The sequence below is a fragment of the Rhinopithecus roxellana genome, chromosome 22 (genome assembly GCF_007565055.1).
Source record: "Rhinopithecus roxellana isolate Shanxi Qingling chromosome 22, ASM756505v1, whole genome shotgun sequence".
NCBI classification, from domain to species: Eukaryota; Metazoa; Chordata; class Mammalia; order Primates; family Cercopithecidae; genus Rhinopithecus; species Rhinopithecus roxellana.
Genome location: NC_044570.1, coordinates 7,905,688 through 7,931,402, shown reverse-complemented (window position 1 = coordinate 7,931,402; position 25,715 = coordinate 7,905,688). Strand labels below are relative to the sequence as shown.

At 42.9% G+C, this 25,715-nt stretch overlaps 1 protein-coding gene across 2 annotated transcripts; it reads right to left on the bottom strand.

Annotated features, from left to right (window-relative positions):
• Window positions 1-704: 704 nt before the first annotated feature.
• RPS4Y1 (ribosomal protein S4 Y-linked 1) lies at window positions 705-25,715 on the bottom strand. 2 transcript variants are annotated; one of them, XM_010369192.2, is made up of 7 exons: window positions 25,645-25,715; window positions 25,032-25,109; window positions 23,036-23,216; window positions 21,572-21,669; window positions 12,093-12,264; window positions 2,090-2,247; window positions 705-867 (listed from the first exon to the last, which is right to left on the bottom strand). In XM_010369192.2, exons 1-7 carry the CDS (start codon window positions 25,645-25,647, stop codon window positions 766-768), a joined length of 792 nt encoding a protein of 263 aa, XP_010367494.1. In that variant the 5' UTR covers window positions 25,648-25,715; the 3' UTR covers window positions 705-765. The 2 variants fall into 2 exon arrangements, with proteins under 2 accessions (XP_010367494.1, XP_030782116.1); XM_030926256.1 differs by lacking the exon at window positions 25,645-25,715 and adding an exon at window positions 25,326-25,401.

Genomic DNA, 25,715 nt, shown 5'->3' with positions numbered 1-25,715 from the left:
TCCTATAAATATGACATTAAAGTGACAATCTATGAAAATAAGAGGTTATTCTAATGGGTCCTTAAGTGGAGAACCATTCCTGACTGAGTCAAAGACCAAACACTCTGTATGTGAAGGACCTGACCTGCCACTGCTCACTTTGAACAAGATGGACAAACGGGACCATTAGGCAAAGAATGCACGTGGCCTCCAGAAGCTGAGAAAAGCTCTGAGATTACCAGTCAGCAAAGAAAAAGGGACCTCAGTCCTACAGCTATAGGATTTAATTTCTGCCAATAATGTGAACAAGCAAGGACTCTAAGACCATCCCCCATAGCTTCCATAAAAGAATGCCATCCTTTCTGAGACAGGCTGAACTTCTGACCTAAAGAACTGGGGTCGGGGAGGGGGAGGTACAGAAAGCACATCCCTGGTAAAGAAAAATTAAACTCCCTAATTTACAAACACTTGTTTCTTCTATGATTTCAACTAATGCTCATTCTCTGAGGCATCAGAAATGTCATACGCTTTTTGTACTTGGTTTGTAATGCTACTCCATCACTCTGCCCACACAGACAGTGTGGGTAACATGTATGAGGGAAGTGAAGGTTTACTTACTGGAGGGTCAGAGGAAGTATAGGTGGTATTCCTAGAGATCTTAAGATAGTGCCAAAACCATGAGCAAATTCAACCCCTACTGTTATCCACAAGGGGGGAAAAACACATTAGGAAACCAGAATTCACTGTTTATTTCGGCAAAGAAAAAAGATACACTGCTACTGCAATTTAGCCACTGCTCTGTTTGGTGGCCAGCCTCTTGTCTCTCTCTTCAGCAACAGTAAGTCGAATGCCCTTTCCTCTGGGCAGAGAAATCCAAGGTTTATTGCCCTGCAATTGAGAAGGAGATAAAATAAGTACAGAAAGAAAGGGAAGAGAGAAAAATAACATCCCAACAAAACACACACGCTTCATACCTTCCTTTACATTAAGAGCCAGCTAAGAGAAGACCGCTAAACAAAATTTAAAACAAAAGATTTCATTATATATGTCTCCTGAGAGGTTATCTGCCTCTCACATTCCCTCTCACTTCTCACTGCTGAGCTATTAAAGGTCTTCCTGCTTCTATTTTATATGAAGCAACCAGCCAACAAGTTTTTCATAAGCATCTTTAAAGGCAAGGACACTAACTTCAGGTTCTCATAGTTTTGAAGTCGTGAATTGTCAGCACCCCATCATCAGCTTTAAAGAACTTTTATATGCATTTACTCACTTCTCTGATCCCTTGCTTTCAAAGGTATAAACTGAGGTGTCATAATTCAATACTGAGAAAAGGAATGGACCAACTATAGAGCTGCTGAGTGGCATAGCCAAAAAAACAACAGCAGGCTTCGCCTCTGTATCACCTCTCAAATATTCTAAGGACTGCCAGGGTACAAGTGAAAGATGCTGCTCTCGGGGCTGAATAGCTTGATGAAAAGCTTTTCAATTACGTCCCTTTGCCCTTTCCTTAAGTCTTGGGGTAACTGACTCCCATGTAAGGATACTGCATGACTTCAGAGGTGCTCCTTCACTGAAAAGGTCTCAAAAGATCCCAGGGCAAGAGCATCTTGAACAAGTAAAGGAAACTAACAAGTGTTATATGCCTTGTAAATGCTCTTATTCTCAAATTAGCAATTCATTCACAGGCCCCTTGCATCAAACTCCCCCATGTTCACTGATGAGCTATATGATGGGAGTCTCAGAGGGGTTTAGCAGACTTACTTACAAAAGTAAGGGGGCATGGTACTACCAGGATTGGAGCCAGTGGCCTTAATCCAGCCCATACCAGTGGTGTGTAGCCCTGCAAAAGTTGCAAGGCTGAGTTTAACTTAATTTACTGCATGACACTGCTGGCATCTCACATAGACAACCTGAAGAGGCCAGGTGTAAGGCTCTAGATCTAATCTTGTTTCTTCTCTGAGACTCTAAATAGAAAGCTTGCTGCACTCTGTGAACCTTGACACAAGAACAACAACAAACAGACAAACACCAGTAGCGGATGCAGGTCTTTATCTTTATGCTTTTTAGGGTGAGTCTTCTTAGAAAGAAGTGAAGAGAGTGTAAGTCTTACATCGCCAATGACAAAAATGTTGGAAAGCCTCGTGGCAAAGCTGTTGCCATTGGCATCCTTCACATGCACCACATCAAAAGAACCCGGATGTCTTTCCCTGTTGGTGATCACACCAACACGACCAAGGTTGGCTCCACCAATCACCATACACACATTGCCTAGAGGGAAAGGAAAATAAACAGGAGAGCAGTCATTTTAAAACCAGACCGAAGCCTGCTGCCTTTAAAACCAATTAACACACACAGGCAACAAAAATGGAGTATCATCCCAGAATTGTAATTTCAAGAACTCTCGTCACTGTAAATGAATGCTATTTGTGAATTACACTGCAGTCGTCATTTAAAGGCAGGCCCCTAAGGATTTTTCAAATCATAAGCTTTCCCTGCATTGTTTGTCCAACAATGTAATTCTTCAAAGGTTGAATAAATAATCATTTTGGGGTTGACAAAGATGGTATGGAACAGCACTGGGTAGGTGGATAGGTGGAGAGACAGTGAAGACGACTGAGAGGGAGGGAGAACTGGAGAAATTCAGGCTATGAGAAAGGCACTAGACAATAACTAGAAAGGCCTTTAACTGGATGGCTAGCTAATCCAGTCTTTCGAGGGGGAATCTTCCAATGTTCCAAGGGCTCTCAGGCAGCCCCAGGAAGAATACATTTGTTTCAGATATCTAGAGTTACTTTTGTGGGACATAACCATCTATTATAAGCACACTATATAGGGCACAGGCTACCTTATCTTGACCACATACTATTCTTGTATGTGTCAGTACTTTACATGTAGTATCTAGCATGGAAGGAACTAAGACATCATGATAAAGACCACCACCCTCAACCCAGCATCAAACCAAATGCAAAACTTGGAACTGCCTTGAAAGGGTAGTCTACAAGGATAAAAGCAAAAACAAAACAAAACTAACGCAAATCAACAAGAAGCCCACCTTTGCAGAGTAACCTACTGGATTTGAAAATCAAACAAATAATGAAAAATGTGGTTACCAAAATTAAGAATGGAAAGGAATGGGCTTAAAGAAACATGTCCACAGCTGGTTGAAGACAGAATGAGAAAAACAGAAGGTGCTGAAAAGAACTGCTCATGATGCACCGTGGAAAGACAAAAAGATGAAAAACAGAGAAGACTGGACGAGTGGGTCTACTGTGAAAACCTCTAATACAAGTCCCAAAAACTGAAGTGAGATGAAGATTATGGACAAAGCAGTATGTGAAAACAACATTTTCTACTGCAATGGATCACAGCTAGGTATGGTGGCACACACCTTGTAAACCCAGCTACTTGGGAGGCTGAAGCAGAATGCTTGAACCTCAGAGGCAGGGGTTGCAATGAGCCGAGATCGTGCCGCTGCACTCCAACCTGGGTGACAAAGCAAGACTCTTGTCTCGGGGGGGAAAAAAAAAAAAAAGAAAAAAAGGCCAGGCATGGTGGCTCATGCCTGTAATCCTAGCATTTTGGGAGGCCAAGGCAGGCAGATCACCTGAGGTCAGGAGTTCAACACCATCCTGGCTAACATGATGAAACTGTCTCTACTACAAATTACAAAAATTGCCAGGCACTGTGGCTCACGCCTGTAATCCCAGCACTTTGGAAGGCTGAGGTGGGCGGATCATCTGAGGTTGGGAGTTCAAGACCAGCCTGACCAACATGGAGAAATCCCATCTCTACTAAAAGTACAAAATTAGCCAGGCATGGTGGCACATGCCTATAATCCCAGCTACTCAGGAGGCTGAGGCAGGAGAATCGCAGTGAGCTGAGATGACACCATTGCAGTACTGCCCAGGCAACAAGAATGAAACTCCATCTCAAAAAAAAAAAAAAAAGATATGCAGGGATTGGGGTGGGAGCAGGGTACACAGGACAGTTTTTTACAATAGCAGAGAAGCCACAGTATCACAGACAGGCATCAGGCAAACCAAGATGTTAGGGGCTTCAGAAAAGCACAGCCAAGAAACTGCACATGCAAGCCCTGAGTTGAAATCCCTAAAACCTCTAGCCTGGCTGACTGGTGAAGGTCATACTCCCTGTAAGAAGATACTTGGTGAAGACTGGAAGATACTTGGTGAAGACTGAAGACTGGAAGACTGGAAGAGCTGTATTTCTTTAGAAAAATGAGCCTACAGAAATGATTACCAAAGAATTCAAACTAACCATCTTAAAGATGCACATCAATCTAAGGAAACACAGATACAAACAAAATCAGAAAACAACCCATAAACAACATAAGAATTATCAACAACGTAAAGGAAACCCACAAAAAAAGGATCAAACTCTGGAGCTGAATACAATTGAACTGAATTTAAAAATTCACAGATCCAGAAAGAATCTGCGAATTTGAAGACAGGCCACTGAAATTAACAAGTCAGAGGCGCAAAAAGGAAAAAGTAATAATAAAGGTAAGCCTAAGACAGGGAGGAGGTGACACTATCAAGAGGAACAATATACAAATTACAAGAGTCCTAGAAGGAGAATAGACAGAAACAGAGAAAATGAGAACAGGATTTGGGGGAAAGACAGGGAGGGGCAAAAAGCCTACTAGAAAGAATAATGGCCCAAGCTCCCCAATTGTGAGAAAGAAGACAGACATACAAATTCAAGAAGCTGAACTCCAACTAGGACAAGCCCAAAGAGATATACATCAAGAGACAATATAATCAAGAGTCAAGAGTCACAAAGAAAGCATCTTGGAAGCAGCAGGTAAAAAGTGACTCATGATTTATGGGGGAACTCCTGCTAGATAAGCTGTAACTCTGCAATCCAGAAGACAGTGGGATGACATATTCAATGTGCTTAAAGGAACAAACTGTCAACCAAGAGACAACGAAAAGAGTCAAACTATCAAACCGCCAAATAGGAGTCACCATGGCCCATGACACAACCCTTAGGAGGAGGCCCTAAGAACATGGAACCAAGGTGGTCAGGGCACACACCTTGGTTTTATACATTTTAGAGAGGCATGAGGCATCAATCAAATACATTTAAGAAATACACTGGTTTGGTCCAGAAAGAGCACGGTTGTGGGGGTTATTGGGTGTAGCCTATTGATGAATTTAAGTATTTTTCTGGCTGAAGTTTGAGTTTGCCTGGGATCAGTAAGAAGGGAAAGGGAATGCTCAGGTTAAGATAAAAGATGATGGAGACCAAAGTTCTTCTGAAGTCTTAAAGTGGTTGCCCTTAGAGACAATAGATGATCAATGTTTCTTATTCAGATTTTAGTTTATCTCTTTAGAATTGGGAGGGTCTGGAAGAAAAAGATTTAACAATTTTAACAGAGATTCTTTACTGATGCAAATGTCCCCCATTCCCACAAAGAAGAGCTTCGCAGGGTCATTTCAAAATACAGCAAAGAAAAATGTTTTGGGGTAAAACATTTTTATTTTCTTCATTGTCTCGTAATGTTATCCCAGAGTCAGACTGGAAAGTCAGTCATGAAATATAGGGTTAAATAAAACCCATCTGAAGATTAGTCATGCTCATTTGTAGGGCATATCTCCCAGATCCTTTAGATAGCAATTGGGACAAGATAATAATCAGGGTTTAGTCCTCACAAGAATACCATATCTTCCAAAATTAAAGAAAAAGACCTTCCGAGGTAAGCAAAGCCACTAGGCTTGCCCTGTGAGAAATGCGGAAAGAAGTCCTTCAAGATGAAACAAAAGGATGTCAGACACAAAACCATATGAAAATACAAAGTTTGGCCGGGCATGGTGGCTTATGTGTATAATCCTAGCATTTTGAGAGGGGACTGCCTGAGCTCAGGAGTTCGAGACCAGCCTGGGCAACAATGAAACCCCATCTCCACTAAAATACAAAAAAAATTGGCCAGGTGTGGTGTCATGTGCTTGTAGTCCCAGTCACTTGGGAGGCTGAGGCAGGAAAACTGCTAGAACCCGGGAGGCAGAGGTTGCAGTGAGCTGAGATGGCGCCACTGTACTCCAGCCTAGGCGACACAGCCAGACCCCTTCTCTAAAAAAAAGAAAAAAGAAAACACAAAGCTTTCTGATAAAGGTAAATATACAGACAAATAAGAGAATCCTAGATCACAAAGGTGTATAAATCACTTTTAAATCTGGTATAGAACTTAAAACACAAAAGCATATAAATAATCATAAACCAATGTAAAAGGATAGACAATAAAAAAAAATTCATGTGTGCCATCAATAACAAAATTGCTCTGAGGAAATATGGCAATGCAACTGCAGGTAACAGTTGAAAACAGACTGTTTTCACTTTAAGATAATTTATGTAATCCCCTTGGTAACTACAAAGAAAAAAACCATGGAAGACATACAAAACAAAAACAGAAAGGATTCAAAGCATTCTTCTATTTCTTGTCACTACAAAATGTAAAGAGCAGCAAAACACAGAAAGGCAGGTAATTAAAGGAGAAAAAATAGGTATAAAATAGCTACAGAACATACTGAAAATAATTAACAGAGCTATACTAACTAACACCTTCCTTAACAGTTAACTGTTTTGACTGTAAAATAGATTAACTCCTCACCCCAATCTAAGGACAAAGATTAGCTAAAGGAATAAAACCATATAACCAACCAAACAAGTTATAACTATATGCTGTTAACAAAAGACCAGTTTCAGATTTAAGGACACATACAGGCTGAAAGTGAAGGGCTGAAGTTGATGTTCCAAGCAAATGGTAACCAAAAGACAGCAGGGCTGACCAAACGGGTCAGACAAAATAAACTGTAAGTCAAAAATTTTCACATAAGACAAGACAGCTCAAAAACGTTTATGTTACAAAAGAAGAATGACCTCAAATCAATGGCCTAACTACATTACAAGGAACTAGAAAAAGAATAGAATAAACCCAAGGTTGGCAGAAGAAAGGAAATTAAATAAAGACCACAGCAGACATAAGAAAAAACAGTAAGAAAAAAGAAAAAAAACTAAGTGTTGATTTCTTAAAACAGATTAACAAAACTGACAAAACTGAAGTTGAGTGTGGCTGACTCTGCTTTGGTAGGCAAAAGCAAACAGGATCGCTTTATCCCAGGAGCTCAAGATCAGCCTAAGCAACATGGCGAAACCCTATCTCCATAAAAAATTACAAAGATTAGCCAGGTGTGGTGGTGCGTGCCTGTGATCCCAGCTACTCGGGACAGTAAGGCAGGAAGATTATCCAAGCCCAAGGAGGCTGAGCTGCAGTAAGCAGTGATCACACCACTGCATTCCAGGCTGGATGACAAGAGTGAGGCCCTGTTCCCAAAAAAACAAAACAAAAACCTTGACTAAAGTTCAGCCAAATTAAGAAAAAGATTCAAAAAAATTAAAATCAGAAATGAAAAAGAAGGTATTATAACCAATGTCATAGAAATAAAAGTATCATAAGAATACCATGAATACACCAACAAATTAGAGAACCTAGAAGAAACTGATAAATTCCTAAAAATATACAACGGACCAAGACTGACTCGTGAAGAAATAAAAAAAAACTGAGGCCGAGCACAGTGGCTCACACCTGTAATCTGAGCACTTTAGGAGGCGAGGCGGGCAGATCAACTGAGGTCAGGAGTTCAACACCCGCCTGGCCAACAGGGTGAAATGAAACCCTGTCTCTACTGAAAACACAAAAATTAGCCAGGTGTGGTGGCACTGCCCTCTAATCCCAGCAACTCGGGATGCTGAGGCAGAAGAATCGCTCGAACCTGGAAGGCAGAGGTTGCAGTGAGCCAAGATCTAGAGCGTAAGCGACAGAGTCAGAGTGTCTCAAAAGTAAAAAAAAAAAACAAAAATTTAAAACTTTAAAAAAATCTGAACAGATCTATAGCTAGACTTGCAGTTTGAATCAGTAACCAAAAACCTCGCAATAAATAAAAGCCCAGGACCTGAAAACGTTAGAATAATAATTACCACCAATCCTCCTGAAAAGGCTGGGAAGGAGGTAACACTTTCAAGTGCATTCTGTGAGGCCAGCATCAACCTAATATAAAACCTAGACAAGGACACCACCAGGAATGAAAACTACATGCCACTGTCCTTAATAAATACAATGCAGAAATTGTGACCAAAATGCTGGCAAATCAAATTCAACAGCAATACATTACAATCAAGTAGGATTTACTCCCGGAATGCAAGGAATGATGAAACATAAAAAAATCAATGTTACATTAACAGAACAAAAGACAAAAACCACTCAGTCATCTCCACTGATGCAGAAACTTAGTATCTTTCAGAAGTCCATATAACCCAAAGCAACCTATAGATTTAATATAATCACCATCAAAATACCAATAGCATTTTTTCTTTTTGCGGAAAAAAAAAAATCACACTAAAATTCATATGGAATCTCAAGGGACACACCTCCTCTTCAGGCACCAAAGACAGCCAAAACAATTATGAAAAATAAACACAAACTTGGATAACACACTTCCTAATCTGAAAACAAAATACAAAATGACAGCAATCCAATAGTGTGATACTGGCATAAAACACGGGCAAACAGACCAAAGAAAGAAAACAGAGCCCAGAAATAAACCCAAGTGTATATGCCAAATAATCTTCAACAAGCGTGCCCGGACCTCTCAGTGGAGAAAAGACAGTGACTTCAACAAATGGTGTTGGTAAAACTAAGTCCCCACATAAATGAACAAGGAGAATATCTTATATTACACCATATACAAAAACAAGCTCTAAACAGATTAAACGTAAGGCCTCAAACTGTAAAGCTCCCAAGACACACACAGAAACCACAAGTGACACAAGAGATATGATCTCCTGGACATGACACAGCAAAAGCAAAAACGGACAAATTTTAAAAAGCCTGCCAACCAAAAGAAACAATCAGTAAGGGTGAAAAGGCAACCTATGGAATAGGAAAAAACATCCACAAATCTTACATCTGATACTATCTAAAGATGTCCTACAACTCAACAATACCAGAAACAACCTGGCTAAATACTGGACAAAGGGCGTAAGATCTTTCTCCAAAAGCATACAAGCACTCAAAAAGATGTTCAATGTCTCTACTCATCACAGAACTCCAAATTTAAAAAGTAATAATAATGAGATATGACCTCATAGCTACCAGGATAGCCACAAGAAAAAAAAGAAAAAATATAAAAAGCAAACAACAGCAAAGTGTGGGAAGGAATGTGAAGAAACTGAAATTCTTCTGCACTGGTGGTGAGAATGTGAAATGGCAAGGCTGCTATAAAACAACAGCACAAAGATTTCTCAAAAATTTCAAAACTATCACGTATGGTCCAGCAATGCCACTTCTGAGTATGTACACAGAAACATCCAGCAGGATCTGGGAGAGCTGTCTGCACAGCTGTGTTCCTAGCAGCCCTACTCACAATAGCCAAGAGGTAGAGACAACCTAAATGTCCATCCACAGAGGAATGGATAAACAAAATGTGGTATATATACACAACTGAGTATTACTCCACCTTTAAAGAGGAAGGAAATACTGGCCAAGTGCGGTGGCTCACGCCTATAATCCCAGCACTTTGGGAAGTCAAAGCAGTGGATCACCTAAGGTCAAGAGTTTTGAGTCCAGCCTGGCCAACATGGCAACACCCCATCTCTACTAAAAACACAAAAATTAACTGGGTGTGGTGATGGGTGCCAGAAATCTCAGCTACTCAGGAGGCTGAGGCAGGAAAATCACTTGAAACCAGGAGATGGAGGCTGCAGTGAGTGGAGATAACGTCACTGCATGCCAGTGTGGGTGACAAGAGTGAAACTGTCTCAAAAAAGACAAAAGAAATACTTTCACATGCCACAACATGCATGAAACCTGAGGACACTAGGCCAAGCAAAGTTAACTGGTCAAAAAGGACAAACACTATCATTTCCACTTATTAAGAAACCACTCAAAAAAGTCAAATTCACAGAAGCAAAGAGTGATATGGTGGTTGTCAGAGGTTACAGAAAGCAGAAAGTGGTGGAGTTGGTTAAAGCACAAATGAGGGAGTTCTGGAGATCTGTCACACAAAAATGTGAATATAGTTGACAACACTAATGAACTGTACACTTAAAAATGGTTAAGGTGCTAAATTTCGGAAGTATCTTTTTTTTTAAAAACCACAATTAAAAATTTGTTAAGCATTGAAAACCAAACCAACCAAGAACTACAAAGAAACCTTTGCCCATTCAGTGGGTTTCTTGTTACTAGGAATATTGGCTTTGTCATTCTGAGATTTTATGTAAACTCTCAGGAGTAAACTAAGTAATAAACAAGTAATAAGCAAATAAGCAAACAAATTAATACCAAGCATGTTTGTGTAAGACAAAAGGATATATATTTCAAATAAACAAAGTCAGGGCCAAGGGCAATGGCTCACTCCTGTAATCCCAGCACTGTGGGAGGCCAAGGCAGTGGATCACCTGAGGTCAGAAGTTTGAAACCAGACTGGTCAACATGGTGAAACCCTGTCTTTACTTGGGAGGCGGAGGCAGGAGAATCACTTGAACCCAGGAGGCGGAGCTTGCAGTCAGCTGAGATTGCACCACTGCACATCAGCCTGGGCAATGTGGCAAGACTGTCTCAAAACAAAACAAAACCCAAAAAACAAAACAAAACAAAAAACAAGTTAGGTGGGGGAGAAAAAAATCTGTTGAATTTTAACTTGGAATTTGATTTAATAAATGAGAAACAACATTATCATTTAACTGGAGATAAGAAGTCCACATTCATTTAAAAAATTATTCTCAAAGGTATGCAAAAGTTGAGACAAGCACAATATGATCCTAGCTACCCACTCTCCAGCTTCATAACATTTTTAAACTCCTGCAGGCCTTCACTGGATCACTTAGAAACAAATGGCCAGTACCAAATCATTTGAATCTGAAATATCTAGCAAGCCACTCGAAAATCTAAGTAACTCTGCAAATAATTTCCAGGTGTCTTAACTGTGTTCCAATATATGCATGCTTTCCTTTGTCCCTTTATCCAAGTCTGTCTTGATTCTTTCACAAGAATACTTCCTGAATAGAAGTATCCCTACTATTACTTCCTGCTATTACTAGGAGATGCAAGATGTCTAGTTATCTCTTTTGTGGTCACAATGACATCAAACAATAGGTTTAGGTATGACAAGCATGACACATCCCATTAAATATCCCTTCTCTCAATGTTTTCTCCTAATGAGAAGGCCTCTCAACTTTCATAGCCAAGAAACATTCTTGGCTAAAATTTCCAGGTCAACAGTAAATAACAGAAGTGCAGGCAGCGCAGGTAGCTCATAGTGGTCAAACAACAATCAGACAACCCCAGGCTGTGCAGTACTGAATTCAAGACAGCCAGCCTGGGCTCAAACACGAAGGCAACTCGAGGACTTTGGCTAGGTCTTAAATCACAGTCCAAGTGGGGACTGTGGGGGTGCCATAAGCAGGTAAACAGGGAGGGCAGATAGGCAACATAACAAAATGCAGTCACTGAAGGTTGGCACAAAAGGAGCTGCCACTGTTTGTTGTCCCTGTCCTGTTTTTCCAGTGTTTCTGCATTTCTAGAAATTTCTGTTAAAACAAAATATTTTACTTCCTTAGCTGATCAAGTATTACGAAGCATTTGGGTGTAAACCTGTCAGAGGTCAGAGCCTATGGTGTAGGGAGGAGAAACAAAGCTGTAGACACATCTTTTCCTCATAACTAGTTTAAGGTTATCTGGACAACTTCAGCCCTTCACCTCAAAGAACACACCTAAAGTTTATCTCATTTAAAACAAAGTACCCCTCTGGTGACAAACAGAATGGACACAGAGTTTACATAGCTATAGTTTACATTCTGAATGAGGCTGGGCTATTGCAGATAGCCCCAAGGGACATCACACCGCTACTCAACATCAAGAACCCACTGCAAACCCAAGAGACCATGACACAATATGGTCTCTCTTAGGGAGAACCAAATGTGTTTTAGTTCTTTCTAATCGTAATAGGTGTACAGACAAAATAGAATAAAACAGAAAGACCGAAAAAGAAAAGACAAGGAGGGAGGTAGCAGACAACATAAGGGAAAAAAAAACTTACCCGTGTCAAATTTGATAAAGTTGATTATCTTGCCAGTCCCTAAATCAATCTGCACAGTATCATTCACCTTAATGAGAGGATCTGGGTAGCGGATGGTACGAGCATCATGAGTCACCAAGTGAGGGATTCCCTTTATTCCCACAGTAATCTTCCTCACTTTGCACAACTTGTACTATAAACACAGCAAGGAAAACCAATTTAATATGTAAACACAAAGCCAGCCTAAAGCAGTCACCCAAATATTTCCTATCCTATCTACTTCCAGCATGTCCTCAGACAGAGAAGGAGTACTCCTGAGAAAAGCTACATTAACCAGTCACAGAGCTGATGATCTCCCATACTGATTTGGCAATTTAAACATCTGGGAAATCTCACCAAGGGGGAATCTGTTTCAGAACCTTCTGGTGGCTACTGGAAGAGTGCTCAGCTGAACTGACCTCTGGTCCTTTATCACACCCTAAAAGCTTGTTGCCTGTGTATCTGAGTGATAACACATAGTCAACTGGTATATCATTTTCTCCTCAGGGACATATTTCCAATTGATAGTTCTCATCCGGCAACTCTGAAGCGGTGGTAATAAAGAGCCCCAGGGACAAACTTAACTCTACCACTACTAAGAACCGCTAAGAACATGTGTGGCTTTTGCTGGGCGCAGTGGCTCAGGCCTGTAATCCCAGCACTTTGGGAGACCAAGGCAGGCGGATCACCTAAGGTCGGGAGTTCAAGACCAGCCTGACCAACGTGGAGAAACCCCGTCTCTACTAAAAATACTAAATTAGCCAGGGTGGTGGTGCATGCCTGTAATCCCAGCTACACGGGAGGCTGAGGCAGGAGAATTGCTTGAACCTGGGAAGTGGAGGTTGCAGTGAGCCAAGATTGCGCCACTGCACTCCAGCCTGGGCAACAAGAGCGAAACTCTGTCTCAAAGAAAAAGAAAAGAAAAACATGAGGCTTTTATGACCAGGTTAGGTAAAAACAGCTGTGCCAGCCAGCTACATGCTTTCAGTACACAATGCTGCTCTTCCTCATCTCACTTTTAAATGGCACAACCCATTATATACTTGCTTTATTTCCCTGTTAACATTTACCACTCTGGTGTTGCTTGTGACATCTACCAGCAGGAGCAGTTCAAAATGTCTCATACCAAGTACAAGTATCAGCCCAAGAGTTATCCAAGCCCCATTTTGTTCCAGAAGCAATTTTCAGGAGCTTCAAATGGTACACGATGTAATCTCAAACAAACATAATCCATGTGTGGTTGCCAATGCCCATCCTACGTACCATAGGCTCCCCAGAAAGTGTCACTGCTCAGAAGTGACAAAGTGGGTTTTCTTTCAGTTTTGTTGGAAGAAAAAGCTTATAGAAAGTTAAAAGATATTAAAAACCCCACACTTAAACTGAGTACAGTCCTCTGAAGTCTCAGGACAAACTCTCTGGGTAAATGTGAAACTAACAAGGACAAATGCAGACTGCCAGATCACAGAAAGAGCCCCCTGAAGATGACAGAAACAGTCCAAAAACTGTACAATGAATGAACTCGAGGAGCCACTGTTTTTTTTTTTTTTCAAATCAGCGCCTGCATTTCCTCTACAGATATTTTAACTCTCTCCCCTATATTTGGGCTCTCAGGACTAACTAGGTTTGCCAGCTTCTCTCTATCACTGCTTTTGACCTGCCTGGGAGTGGAAAGAGAAGTATGGTAAGTAAAGTAACCAGAGCTTGGGCTCACTCTTCTATAAAAAAGGCCCAAGTTGAAATACTGTCCCCTTAGGTTTCACAGGTGTAGGATGCGAATAATTATTGCACACTACTACATCTAATGTTTGAGATAATGGAACATAAAGGACCGAGCAAAGCAGTAAACGTCAGCTAATATTCTTCCTGCTGCTACTATAGATCCAACGCCATTCAAGGTGCTATAGAGATGTGAAGCCATTTAATATAAGCCAGCAGTCCAAGAAGGTGACAAAAAACTTTTATTCCACATGTGGAACTTAGGCCACATTAACTCCACCAGTTAAAGTAAATCTGGAATTCACCACCCTGGCATATCCAACCCCACTTATCCATGTTAAGGCCTAGAACCTATGCAGTCAATCTAATGAGAGCACTCTCTTCAACTCAAAACTTCACAATTGACACACTCTTCCAGGCATTCTTCAGTTGAGTGTTCAGTTTGTTTACCACCACCACTTCACATTTACCACCACTACAAATACAAACTCAAGATCATTTCCAGCTTTCCTGGCCAGTGAGTTAAGCAAAGAAATCAAAAGCTGCCTAACTCCCCAATCAGAGCTGCCTACTGGACCAACCAACTGAAAACCTTCGAGACTATAATACAGAAGTCACACATAAATGTAGAAATTTAAGAAACACCCAGATGCTGCATGCAAACATACCAATTGAAGCTCTTAAAGAAAAGTCAGAAGCACTCCAAGGGACAATTAGGTTGATTGAGCCCTCTTCTTTCAAAAGGAAAAGAAAAACCACATTCTCCTTTCCTGCTACCCTGCCAGTGTGTGTACCACCCCCAAATTAACTTTAGGAATGCCTTTGGGTCCAGAACTTGGCCCTAAAGGACAAGACATCAGAAACCTGCTCGCACACACATAAAAAGGCCGCAGTGTTTAAAACTTTTGTTCTATTGCCTGTCGCAGGAAGGCACAGCAGGACAGAAGCCCTTTGAACGTCTGGATGGGACTTGGAGGGAGTGAATGGTGGCCGAAGGAGAGCAAACCGAACACAGTGCAAACCAAGGTGACTACAGGAATGGCCCCACCACCCAGGGATGTAAGTACTTGGCCATCCATAAGCAAGTGTAATGAAGGTAATGTGTGCAGAGGCAGGATAGGGGGTGCTGTCATTAAGATACTGAATACAACTTGGCACATTCCTTCCAACCAGGTATAAATACCCCCATAAGAGAAGACAGATCCAATATACGACCAAATTCAGCTGATAAGGTTACATACCAGAACAGAAAATCATCAACCTATGGTGCTACGGTAGGCAAAATACTTAAGTGTGATGAGGCAGAGGGAGAATATGGACACAGACACAGAGTGTCCAGGGTACTGAAAGGTCTTTAAGGTTCACTGAGGAGCCAAGCAGAATTGCCTCAGACAATAAATGGTATACCACGGTCACAGAGGGTTACTAACCTGCCCAACTTCAGGGTGAATACATGTGGATGAGGTATAACATGACTATCAAAGTCCATTCTTTTCTTTGCCCTCTACTCCAAAGTGGAAAACTACCTAGCTACAGTCCCTAAGCACCAAAGCAGTGGGCAAAGAATCCAGGCTTGTTTGAGTCCAGGGTAAGTAAGGCTGGGTATGCAGACAGAGAAAACACTTTTTCCCCTTATACCTCCAAAGGCCCTGGGACCAAACCATAAGAAAGATTACAACACACAGCATACATTCTGCAACCAGTGGAGCCAGACTTGAAAACAATCTGTTGACTTCACTCTTCCATCCCCATTTAGAAGAGCAACTTGCACTTCACCTTTAAAATGTACTATTCAATCCAGTACCAATCCAGTGACCACTTACTAATGCAGTGTTACTTTAATCAACCTAAGGCTACTAGTGGGATTTTCAATTTCTCCAGCTCTCCTCCATGCTAGATTTAAGAAACCCACTGTCCTTGATAACCAGAGAAAGAACTCTGAAATGCAAGCTCCAGTTCTGAAATGGCTCTACCCACAGTTACTGAGGTCACTATTACTGACACCCCTATTACAATCACTGCTCCCTGTTCAGAATAAAATCTGGCCCTCTCTACCTCTGCCCCTCCAACTTCATGAGGCAAGTCTTTGCATCATGGCCTGCTAAATGCATTCTTTTCACCCAACTGTCCTACACATTTTTTCTAGGTGACATCCTAAACCTTCTTGGGTGATTCTAAAATGTTTCCAGTGAAAGTTAATCCTTCCCCTTTCCACCCTTGCTCATTAGCTCCAAATAACCCAGGTAAGACAGGTCCAACTAAGTTCTATGACTGTGAACTCATAGAAGGCCTATTCACACCTCAAAGCCTACCTGCTGCCCTCTACTTTTCACATACATCCTGGGCAGTGTACTGTCTCAGCTGAGCTGAGAATGGTGCTAAGGGAGTCACAATAGTCAGCAGGTAGCTGACAATCAGGAGAAAGGAAAGAAAGCAACAACAAAACAAGTAAAAACATTTTCTTTTCCTATATCCTCCACAGATCCTCTCACTAACCAAGTTTCTGCATAGACAGCAACAGCACCCTGCTGTTCACTACTACATCACAGCAACAAACTTGAACCCTTGGGCCCAAAGGTCCTTTGCCTTTAACTGCACACGTGAAACACCCTCTGAAAAAGACATGGCCTCTCTCTTTAAAGGTGCCTCCAGTTCCAAGGGGCCTCCCTCCATCCTGTCAGACGGTTCCCTCTGGAACCATTCACCCAAGCTTCATGATGCATGTCTGTCCCTGAAGGATCCAGAGATGAACTGTGAAACACAGATGACAAATAGCAACTATCCATGAGTAAGTGAAATGCCTGTAAGCATGCTAGCACATTAACAGGTAACAGTTCCGTGTCTAACCACTACACAGAGCTGCCTGACCGGGTTTGCAGTGCTTCAAGACCAGGACTAAGGCAGGCTCAAAACTTCTGACCACATTTATTAGGGGGAGAGTTCCTGCAAAAGCCAACCTCAGCACGCTTTTCTCGTATCCACCTCAAACGCCTTTTATTACCTGTGCACCAAACCTTTATGTGGCCAAAACAGCTCAGGATTTAGATCTTGGGTCCTCTTGCTTAGTAGACGCCCATCCTGTGAGAAAACTAGAGGTTCACTAAGGGTAAGTCTGGCGGTATCATGAAGGGAACTTCCAGTTGAGCTAAACCCTCTTACCACAGGGGTAGCTCAACATCTGCGGAAAACCAATTATTTTTCTTTTGTCCCACAGCTGAAAAGACTGTCTTCAGATTTTAAAGATGTGATACCCCATTACCTTCTGTCCTCCAGCCCCAAGGACTGTAGGGCCCTCTGGGTCACCACTGGCCAGTGAGAAAAGCACAAAATGACAGCAAACAGGAGACTGCTCTGGGTTCAATCCTCAGTTCCTAGCATGGGGCTCAGCCTCTGTGTGGCAAGATTCCAAAACAGGAATCAGAGTTCGGATTGAGTCCTCCAAGTAGGCAGACTAAAAGCCATGAAGGCAAGGATATAATGGATGAAAACAAGACAGTATGAGCTGGAGTACACCAAACCAACTGCTTATAATAAAATGTCTGAGACAAATGGAAATGTCTGAGAGAAAAGGAGACGGGTGGGAGCCAGGGAAATAAAAAGCAGTTGAGCCTAGGTATATGTAAGCCATGCATATCTAAGCAAAATGCTTAGACAGGGAAGTCTCCAGAACGTGTCAGTTTCTGAGCCCTCACAGAGACAGACGTTTGGAGAAAAAGAGCCATTGAAAGGAACAAAATAATGTCTTTTGCAGCAACATGAAGGGACTGGGAAGCCATTATTCAAAGTGAAATAACACAGGAGTGGAAAACCAAAACCCCTATGTTCTCACTTGTAAGTGGGAGCCAGGCTGTGAGTATGCAAAGACAGAGTGATATAACAGGCTTCAGATACTCAGATACTTCAAATACTCTTGAATATCTGAAGGTTGAGACGGGGCCAGAGATAAAAATAATACATATTAGGTACAATGTACACTATTAGGGTGATGGGTGCACTACAATCTCAGAATTAACCACCGGATAATTCATCCATGTAACCCAAAAAACACCTGTATCCAAAAAGTTACTGAATATTTTCAAATTTCTTTTTTTTTAAAAGAACTACAGAGAAAAAGAGTTTATTCTTAACTGTTGAATAGCGCTCTACCACAAGAAAACCTCAACTCTGCCTTCTGTCTGCTCAGCAATCTTGACTCCCAGTCATAATCTGTAATCACATCACCACCTACTACAACATGCCTGCCCCACTGACACCCTTTCCATACAATCTTGACTGCAAGGAAGCAATGAGGCTTCCTGTCATTCTCCAAAATGAATGTCAAATCTCACTGAGAGCATTCTACCCTGTCCCTCTCAAAACACAGATTAAGTCTTCGCTCCAAGTTTCCACCTGCCCTTTGTACAACACCTACACAAACCAATGTTAAATCTTTCTCAGCTGGCCTCCCTTAGAAATAAATCTAACTGGCCAGGTTCCATCTTTTCTGAAACTTCAACTTCAACTGCCTATTCCCTCCTACCTGTCTTCTTCCTTGCCCACCAAAAAAAGCACTAGTCTCCACACTCATGGTCTTGAACACCTCCTTTTGCACTAATCTCCAATTTTCTAAAACAAATGGGCAAACATTACCCACTATCTTAAAAGAAACTCCCTCCTTCTGCCTCCTTCTAGCCACTGTCCTGTATCTTCTACTTTGAAAATAACGGTCACCTTTATGAGATTCAGTCTTGCCGGGCGCGGTGGCTCAAGCCTGTAATCCCAGCACTTTGGGAGGCCGAGACGGGCGAATCACGAGGTCAGGAGATCGAAACCATCCTGGCTAACACGGTGAAACCCCGTCTCTACTAAAAATACAAAAAAATTAGCTGGGCGAGGTGGCGGGCGCCTGTAGTCCCAGCTACTCGGGAGGCTGAGGCAGGAGAATGGCGTTAACCCGGGACGCGGAGCTTGCAGTGAGCTGAGATCCGGCCACTGCACTCCAGCCTGGGGGCAGAGCGAGACTCTGTCTCAAAAAAAAAAAAAAAAAAAAAAAAAGAGATTCAGTCTTCTCAACGTTCAAGAATGGTAATACATAAAACCAAGTCTCTGGTGGTTGGTTACTCTCTGATTTCCTCTTTTCGATTTCTTTAACCAGTGTTCTCCACTTTTCAGGAAAGAGAACCTGCACCACCTAGATCCTGTTCATAAACCTTCTGCTTATAGTATAAAATCTCCCTCTCCCTATGCACACCTATCATTGAACACAAGCTGCCCAACATCAATGAGGATACTGTGCCAACTATTCAGACAGCATCTACTGTAACTCCTTTGAGCAGTGTTGCAGTCCTGTATTTCAGTCAGCACCTACTTTTTTCTGTCTTATTATGTACTTGCAAGCTACAAGGCAAGCTGAACCCAAAGCATTATGATACTGTCCTTCCATCCACAACTCTCTCAAGCATCCATGTATTTCGTCAAGATCTGGAGCTACCATCTCCTTACCCTACCACCTAATATTCAATCACCCTGTTCCACATGTGCTTCCTCCATACCACAGCAGGGGATGTATATTCTAAACCCCTGTCTTCTTTGCATCTCCCAGGTGATACTTGTGCTCTCTACCCCTACTCGCAATGGGAACAGGCACTGCCTTAAGTTCCCATTATTCTTGTGCAGGCTCATGATGGGCTCACCCAAAATCTTTTTTTTTCCCCATCCACTGTAGTGGCAATCCCCCACAAAAACAGATGTAATGTCCCACTCTTAAAACCAGTGACTTCTATTTCCTTGGTCTTCAACAAATACCAAGTTGTTAAAGGGAAAAAATTATGTCTGAAATCCATCAAGCTGTTTTCCCAAGACCCACAAAATACTCCTTTTCTGTTTTATTTTCAAGGGTGGAGGGCTATTTGGATGTTCTGTCTCTCCACTAACCTATGCTACCTGGTGGACAAATAAACTATGAAAAGGCTCCCTGGTGTGTCCCACATAACTGACAACCCAGGAGCCTGTGATTCTCCACTGTGAACTCGCTGTGTCCTTCAACTCTTGGCTCAAGCCAAGCTAACCTGAGTTTGTAATAAGGAATGCTCCCTTCCAGCTGCCCAAAGATACAACCAGCAAACAAATAAGCTCAACTAAAACTTCCCCAAGTCTCTTACCTGTTACACAAGGGTAAGGCCTGTACCCTAACCCAGGGTAACCATTTGGCACGTCTCTCTACTATGTGATACTCTCCTGGACACAAGCTTTTTACACAGTGGCTGGCCAATCCGTTACGGCAAGTACTAGGTATAACAACACTCCAGTATCTCCTTGTCCCACTCCACCTCTCCCTACTTAAAAACTCACAGGGACTACCGATCTGCGTTGTCTCTTGAGATCCAAATTCCTTACAAAAGCAGAAACCGGTCATCAGATTTAAGATTTCCCCTGTGCTTTCTAGCTTTTATGTACAACAGAACATAACAGCCTGCGCGACTGAACACCCTGCAGAATTCAAGGCCTACTACTACCATCTAAAACAAAGCACCTCCTGTGGGAGCAATCCACAAAAACAGAATGGACTCTGCATCAAGGGACACGACTAAAGAAGTCAGAACCAACCAAACAACCGATCAATTAAGTAACCATCCAGACATGAAAATACTTGTCAATTCCTACAGGGACTCTAATGTGTTCCAAACAAGTAACAGAGAAAAAGCCAAGCCGGTTAAACTAAGTGGAAACAACATCCAATGAAACATGTCGTGATTCACTTACAGAATGCATCTCATATTCAGATGGCATCTGGTCACTGTAAAGGTGATTTGGTTACGTGAAAAACAAAGTCATCCCATGACCCTAAATTCAGGAAAAAGAGGAATGGATGACTTAGAAGGGTGATTAAGTCCTGTACACACAGAAAGAGCTCCTGTGAAAGTTTCCTTGAAACTTCAGCCATTAAATCTGGGGAGGGAAGAGGGAGTTTTAAGGGCTGAGGCAGACATCAGGAAGTCAATAATCTTCTACGTCTAATAAGTGCGAGGCAGCACTACTACTAACATAGTCACAGAAAGCTGGCAAGAAAGCGTATTATCACCGTTTACAAAGAAAACAAAAGACTCAGGCCGGGCGCGGTGGCTCAAGCCTGTAATCCCAGCACTTTGGGAGGCCGAGACGGGTGGATCACGAGGTCAGGAGATCGAGACCATCCTGGCTAACATGGTGAAACCCCGTCTCTACTAAAAATACAAAAAACTAGCCGGGCGAGGTGGCGGGCGCCTGTAGTCCCAGCTACTCGGGAGGCTGAGGCAGGAGAATGGCGTGAACCCGGGAGGCAGAGCTTGCAGTGAGCCGAGATTGCGCCACTGCACTCCAGTCTGGGCGACAGAGCGAGACTCCGCCTAAAAAAAAAAAAAAAAAGAAAGAAAACAAAAGACTCAAAAAAGGTTCTATGTACTATTGCCTGCAGTTACATAATAAATGAATGACAAGAGTCTGGATTTGTACCCAGGCCTTCCTGGTTCCAGTACCAGACCTTTCCTGTACAGAAACACCTTGTCCTTCAGAGAACTGCTTACTCGTACCCTGCTTTTAAAACAGTCTCGTGGAAAATCCATTACCTTCCATCAGTGTGCACCTACCTACATGCCTGGATTAAAAACCAGATGAACAAGCAGAGATAGGAAATACTCCCAGAATCTCACCTAAACACCCTCTGACAACCTTGGTAACAGACCTAGCTGTCTGGAAATTACAAAGCTCACTTAATTTGCACAACATACCTTTGCCTCTTCCACTGTGATGCGGTGAACGGCAAAACGGCCCTTGGTGTCATAGACCAGGCGGAAATGTTCACCTGTCTTCTCAATGCTGATGACATCTGATCACAAAAAGGTATACGGAACATTGTTAACACAAAGTTTCTTTTGCCTGCACAGCAGGAACACTCTATGCCAGGTTGAACCTGAGAACATTTTAGCAGGCTAGGAGTACCCAGCACTTGATGGGGGTGCTTGAACGAAACCAACCCCTGCTCCTGTCCCAATACATGTCATCCAACAAAAGAAAGTGAATACATTTACGGCTGCTCTACTGCTTCCTATGTTCTCATGCAATGGCTGCTTGAGACTGTGTTCTGGGTTCATGCACTCAGAATCCTAAGGAGAAAACACACATGAGCACACCCACACATACCAGGAAACCAAATGAACAAGCAGAACTCACATTTAAGCAAGCAAGACTCAAGGGTCAGCAGTCAATGGCCTGGCCCCCTTTACTCCCTCTATGACTTATCAAGAGTCCTGCCTCACTCGGGATTTGGGGTTTTGAGGAAGAAAGCAAGATGGGGGAAAAAAAAAAAAAAGAAAGGAAAGAAAGTAAGAAAAGGAAGGTCTGTCTTTTCTAATTCAGTGGCTGCATTCTAGGAAAGTCTGACCTGGAACCCCATCCACTCGGTAGCTTCCACATCCGATAAACTCATCATCCCCCTGCTTTTGGAACAATACTAGGCTAAATTGAGCCTTTCACCATTAAAACGGTGAACAAAGCACTAGGTCAGAATTCCTTAGCGCCTTTTCCTACCTCAGTACACTTTTTCCATAGAAGTGTGTGACCCTTCTGCCCCTCCTCCACTCTCCCCCGGAAACCAAGCTGCAAATCCATCCTTGGAGATGCAGAATAGTTAAGTCATCAACAAAGTGGGAAGACAGAGCCAAAACTCTGTTGACTGACAAAGATTCTCTCCTCGACCAAACGACCAAACGACCAATCGTTAGCCAGATTCCTCTGAGCCCTCTTCTTGGCTAAGCTTCAACCTTGGCCTACGAAGACCTCAACACTAACATGGCTTCTAAAAGCTCAAGAGGAGCCCAATCCCCCTCAAAGTGCCTACCTGAGAAAACTCAAGGCTGCCAAAAGAATTTACTGTTTATTCCAGCCAACACCTAAGGACAGCTGCTCTGTCTCCCAGTCTCTGACGCGAGGGCAGGAGCCTAACTTTGATAACCCACCAGCTAGCAGCCACTGCTTGTCTCATCCCATTTACAGTGACCAACCCCTTTCCTGCTTTTTACTTCAGTCTTCCCACTCCTCTCCCTATCCCTCATTCCCCTTCTGAAAAGACCAGCAGTAACTTCTGTACAAATCAAAAGTTCAGTGTCCGGTCTTATCACTGGCAACACGAAAGCCCTACACCTTGTCTTTCTCTCAACCCATTCCTTCTTCAAAACAAAAAGCTCTTTCCTTACCCATGAATCCAGTAGGGTAGGTGACATCCACTCGAACCTTGCCATCAATTTTGATGAAGCGTTGCATACATATCTTCTTTACCTCATCTCCAGTCAACGCATACTTGAGTCTATTCCTGAGGAAGATGATCAGGGGAAGACATTCCCTCAGCTTGTGGGGACCTGTCGATGGACGAGGTGCCTGTAGAAAACAAGGGCAGATAACCTGATCTTTGTAACCAGGTCCTTATGTAACTAGATCTTAGCCCTGCATAAGTTCAGCTGAACTTAACTTGTTGGGGAAGAGGAATACAAAAGGGCAATTATGTCATCAATTTAGAGAGGTCTGTCTTGTTAGTAAGGTCATGTCTCCAACCATGGAAATTCCATTTTGTGCCCCTTCCTTCCCCAAATCCAGCCTCACAACAATCTCCCCATTTTGCCCTGCCCCAAGCACCACTGCCACTGGTACTGCCTCCTCAAACCTCCCTTGAACACAACACTACATCCCACGTATCTCAGGTGTAGCTTACACTTTACCCAAAACCCTACGAAGACATATTCTACTACTCTGTCACCATTCCAGGCTTCAAAGTTCCACATAAGTCCTGCCTATATTGCTGGACCACCCCGTAACACCCAGTGTGCGTTCTTCCTTTCTTGGCTGCTTGCTGGCTTAACTGTCATCAAAATCACACTGCAACAAATCCTGTAACCTATACTCTTGCAATTTCAGTGTTATACTGTCCTTTGGATATCTGCTACCAGTACCTACAAAAGCCTCAAGGTCTGTCTTGAACATCACTCCCCAATTATCTTTTAAGCTTGGATCACACAGGAATCCCTTCTAATGGAGACTGTTCTTCAAGCTGCTTCTACAGATCCCACTTTAGCTTTGTCCCTCTTAAAAGGGACTCACAATCATTAACCACACACATTCATCAATGCCACGGGGAAAAGGAGAAGACCCCCCAAGACTAAAGGACTAAGTTCCCAGCAAGTCTTAAAAAGAGTGCCTTGCTCATCCACATAACAATAGAAAAAACAATGGCCCATCCAGGGAGGTCAGATAGTAGGGGACAGTAGCAGAGGCAGCACTTGGAAGCAGAAACTGACAAGGACAGGTTGCAAATCCAGGTCCCCAGCCAACACACGGCCTAGGTTCTCTCCGAAAATATCAGGACAAGGAAGACAAGCTTCTACTACTCAGTGTTCAGAGTTCAAACTGTACAAAGAGGAGGCCAAATCAAGCTAGTTACCAAGTGCCTCCTATGTGGCTGTAGACCCTCGGGTACATACAGTCTCTTAAGGATGCCCCACATTTATTCCTGCTCAAAAAAACCCTTGGCATCTTAAGCACCTCGGTTCTGTCTTCTTCACACTCACTCCTCTCTCTCTCAGAAGACCAACACTTTATGGCTTCAACCACTCTCCCCCAATATCACCACACCACCAATGTGGAAATTGCCTAGTCTCCTTGTGAGATACTTGCCTCCCGTGCACCTGAGTATACTGCCCTCATCCTAACAGGTCTTCACGTTCACTTCAAGAGCATTCAGCGTTTCTCACACAATTTCTTGCCCTTGTTTCGTGGGCTCCTGTAGCCTTTACTGCTAAACCAGTAACTCGGGCTCAACGTAAAATGCAGTTACTCCACCCTCTGAAACAAAGGGTAACTTTAAATTAAACGCATTTGTTTATTAATGGGGACTCAGTGGACTATCACTGAACTCCTTTCTTACATGGAATTGGACACATTCATTAACCTACCCGGCTCTGGGCTCAGCAAGTGCCCTCTAAAGTGGGGAGCTCAAACAGCAAAGGAGACCACCAGGACGTGATATACTTGCCCTCTGTTGCACAGAAAAGTGCAAGGACAAGTTCCGGGTGCAGGAAGTCTTTACCAACGAAAATCCCACATAACAAATAAGCAAACACTGCTCCCAAGAAATACCAAGCCACAGGTATTTAGCATGTACTCGAGTAAAAAAAAAAAAAAAAATGAAGTTATACTTACAAATACACCCGTTAGTTTGTCAAGCATCCAATGCTTCGGCGCTGCAACACGCTTCAAGTGCTTCTTGGGGCCCCGGGCCTGAAAAGGACACCAAACTCAGAGAAATTCGTCTCCGCTGAGTGAAATGTCCTCATCTTCAGCTGCAGGAATTGCTAACGGGTAATACCTCACTCAAGGAGAAAAGATCGACCAGCCCATACTCACGCCCCGTTTTGAGCAAGTATTACTTCCTGCCAGACCCCAGAACAGAGACCGCGTAAAGCACAGATCTTTGAAAACCGCGCGTCTCCCTACCATACGTCGAAAACATCCACAGTGCTCTCCAAGCGAATCTATGAGGCTGCTTCAACGTGTGGAAATAAGCTAATAAGGGTAAAAAGACACTGCCGGGCTGCGTCAAAGAGGGACTCTTGTGCCGGCCCCCAGGTCGAGCACAACTAGACGCACACTTCTGAGACCTCCGCTCTCCAAATTGGGTTTCCTGAAGCAGTACCAGCAGCATTCCCACCCACCAAGTAGGGGCGAGGGAAAAGCGAAACACTGCCAAGGTGGAACGGCCCTTTTTCAAAGGATGGAGGCAGATATATTCGGAGTTGGGGCGTATCAGTCTTACCATGGCGAAACCCTGCGACGGAAGAGAACCTCTTCCTTTCCGGTGCAACGAAACTCTGTGGTCGTAATCTG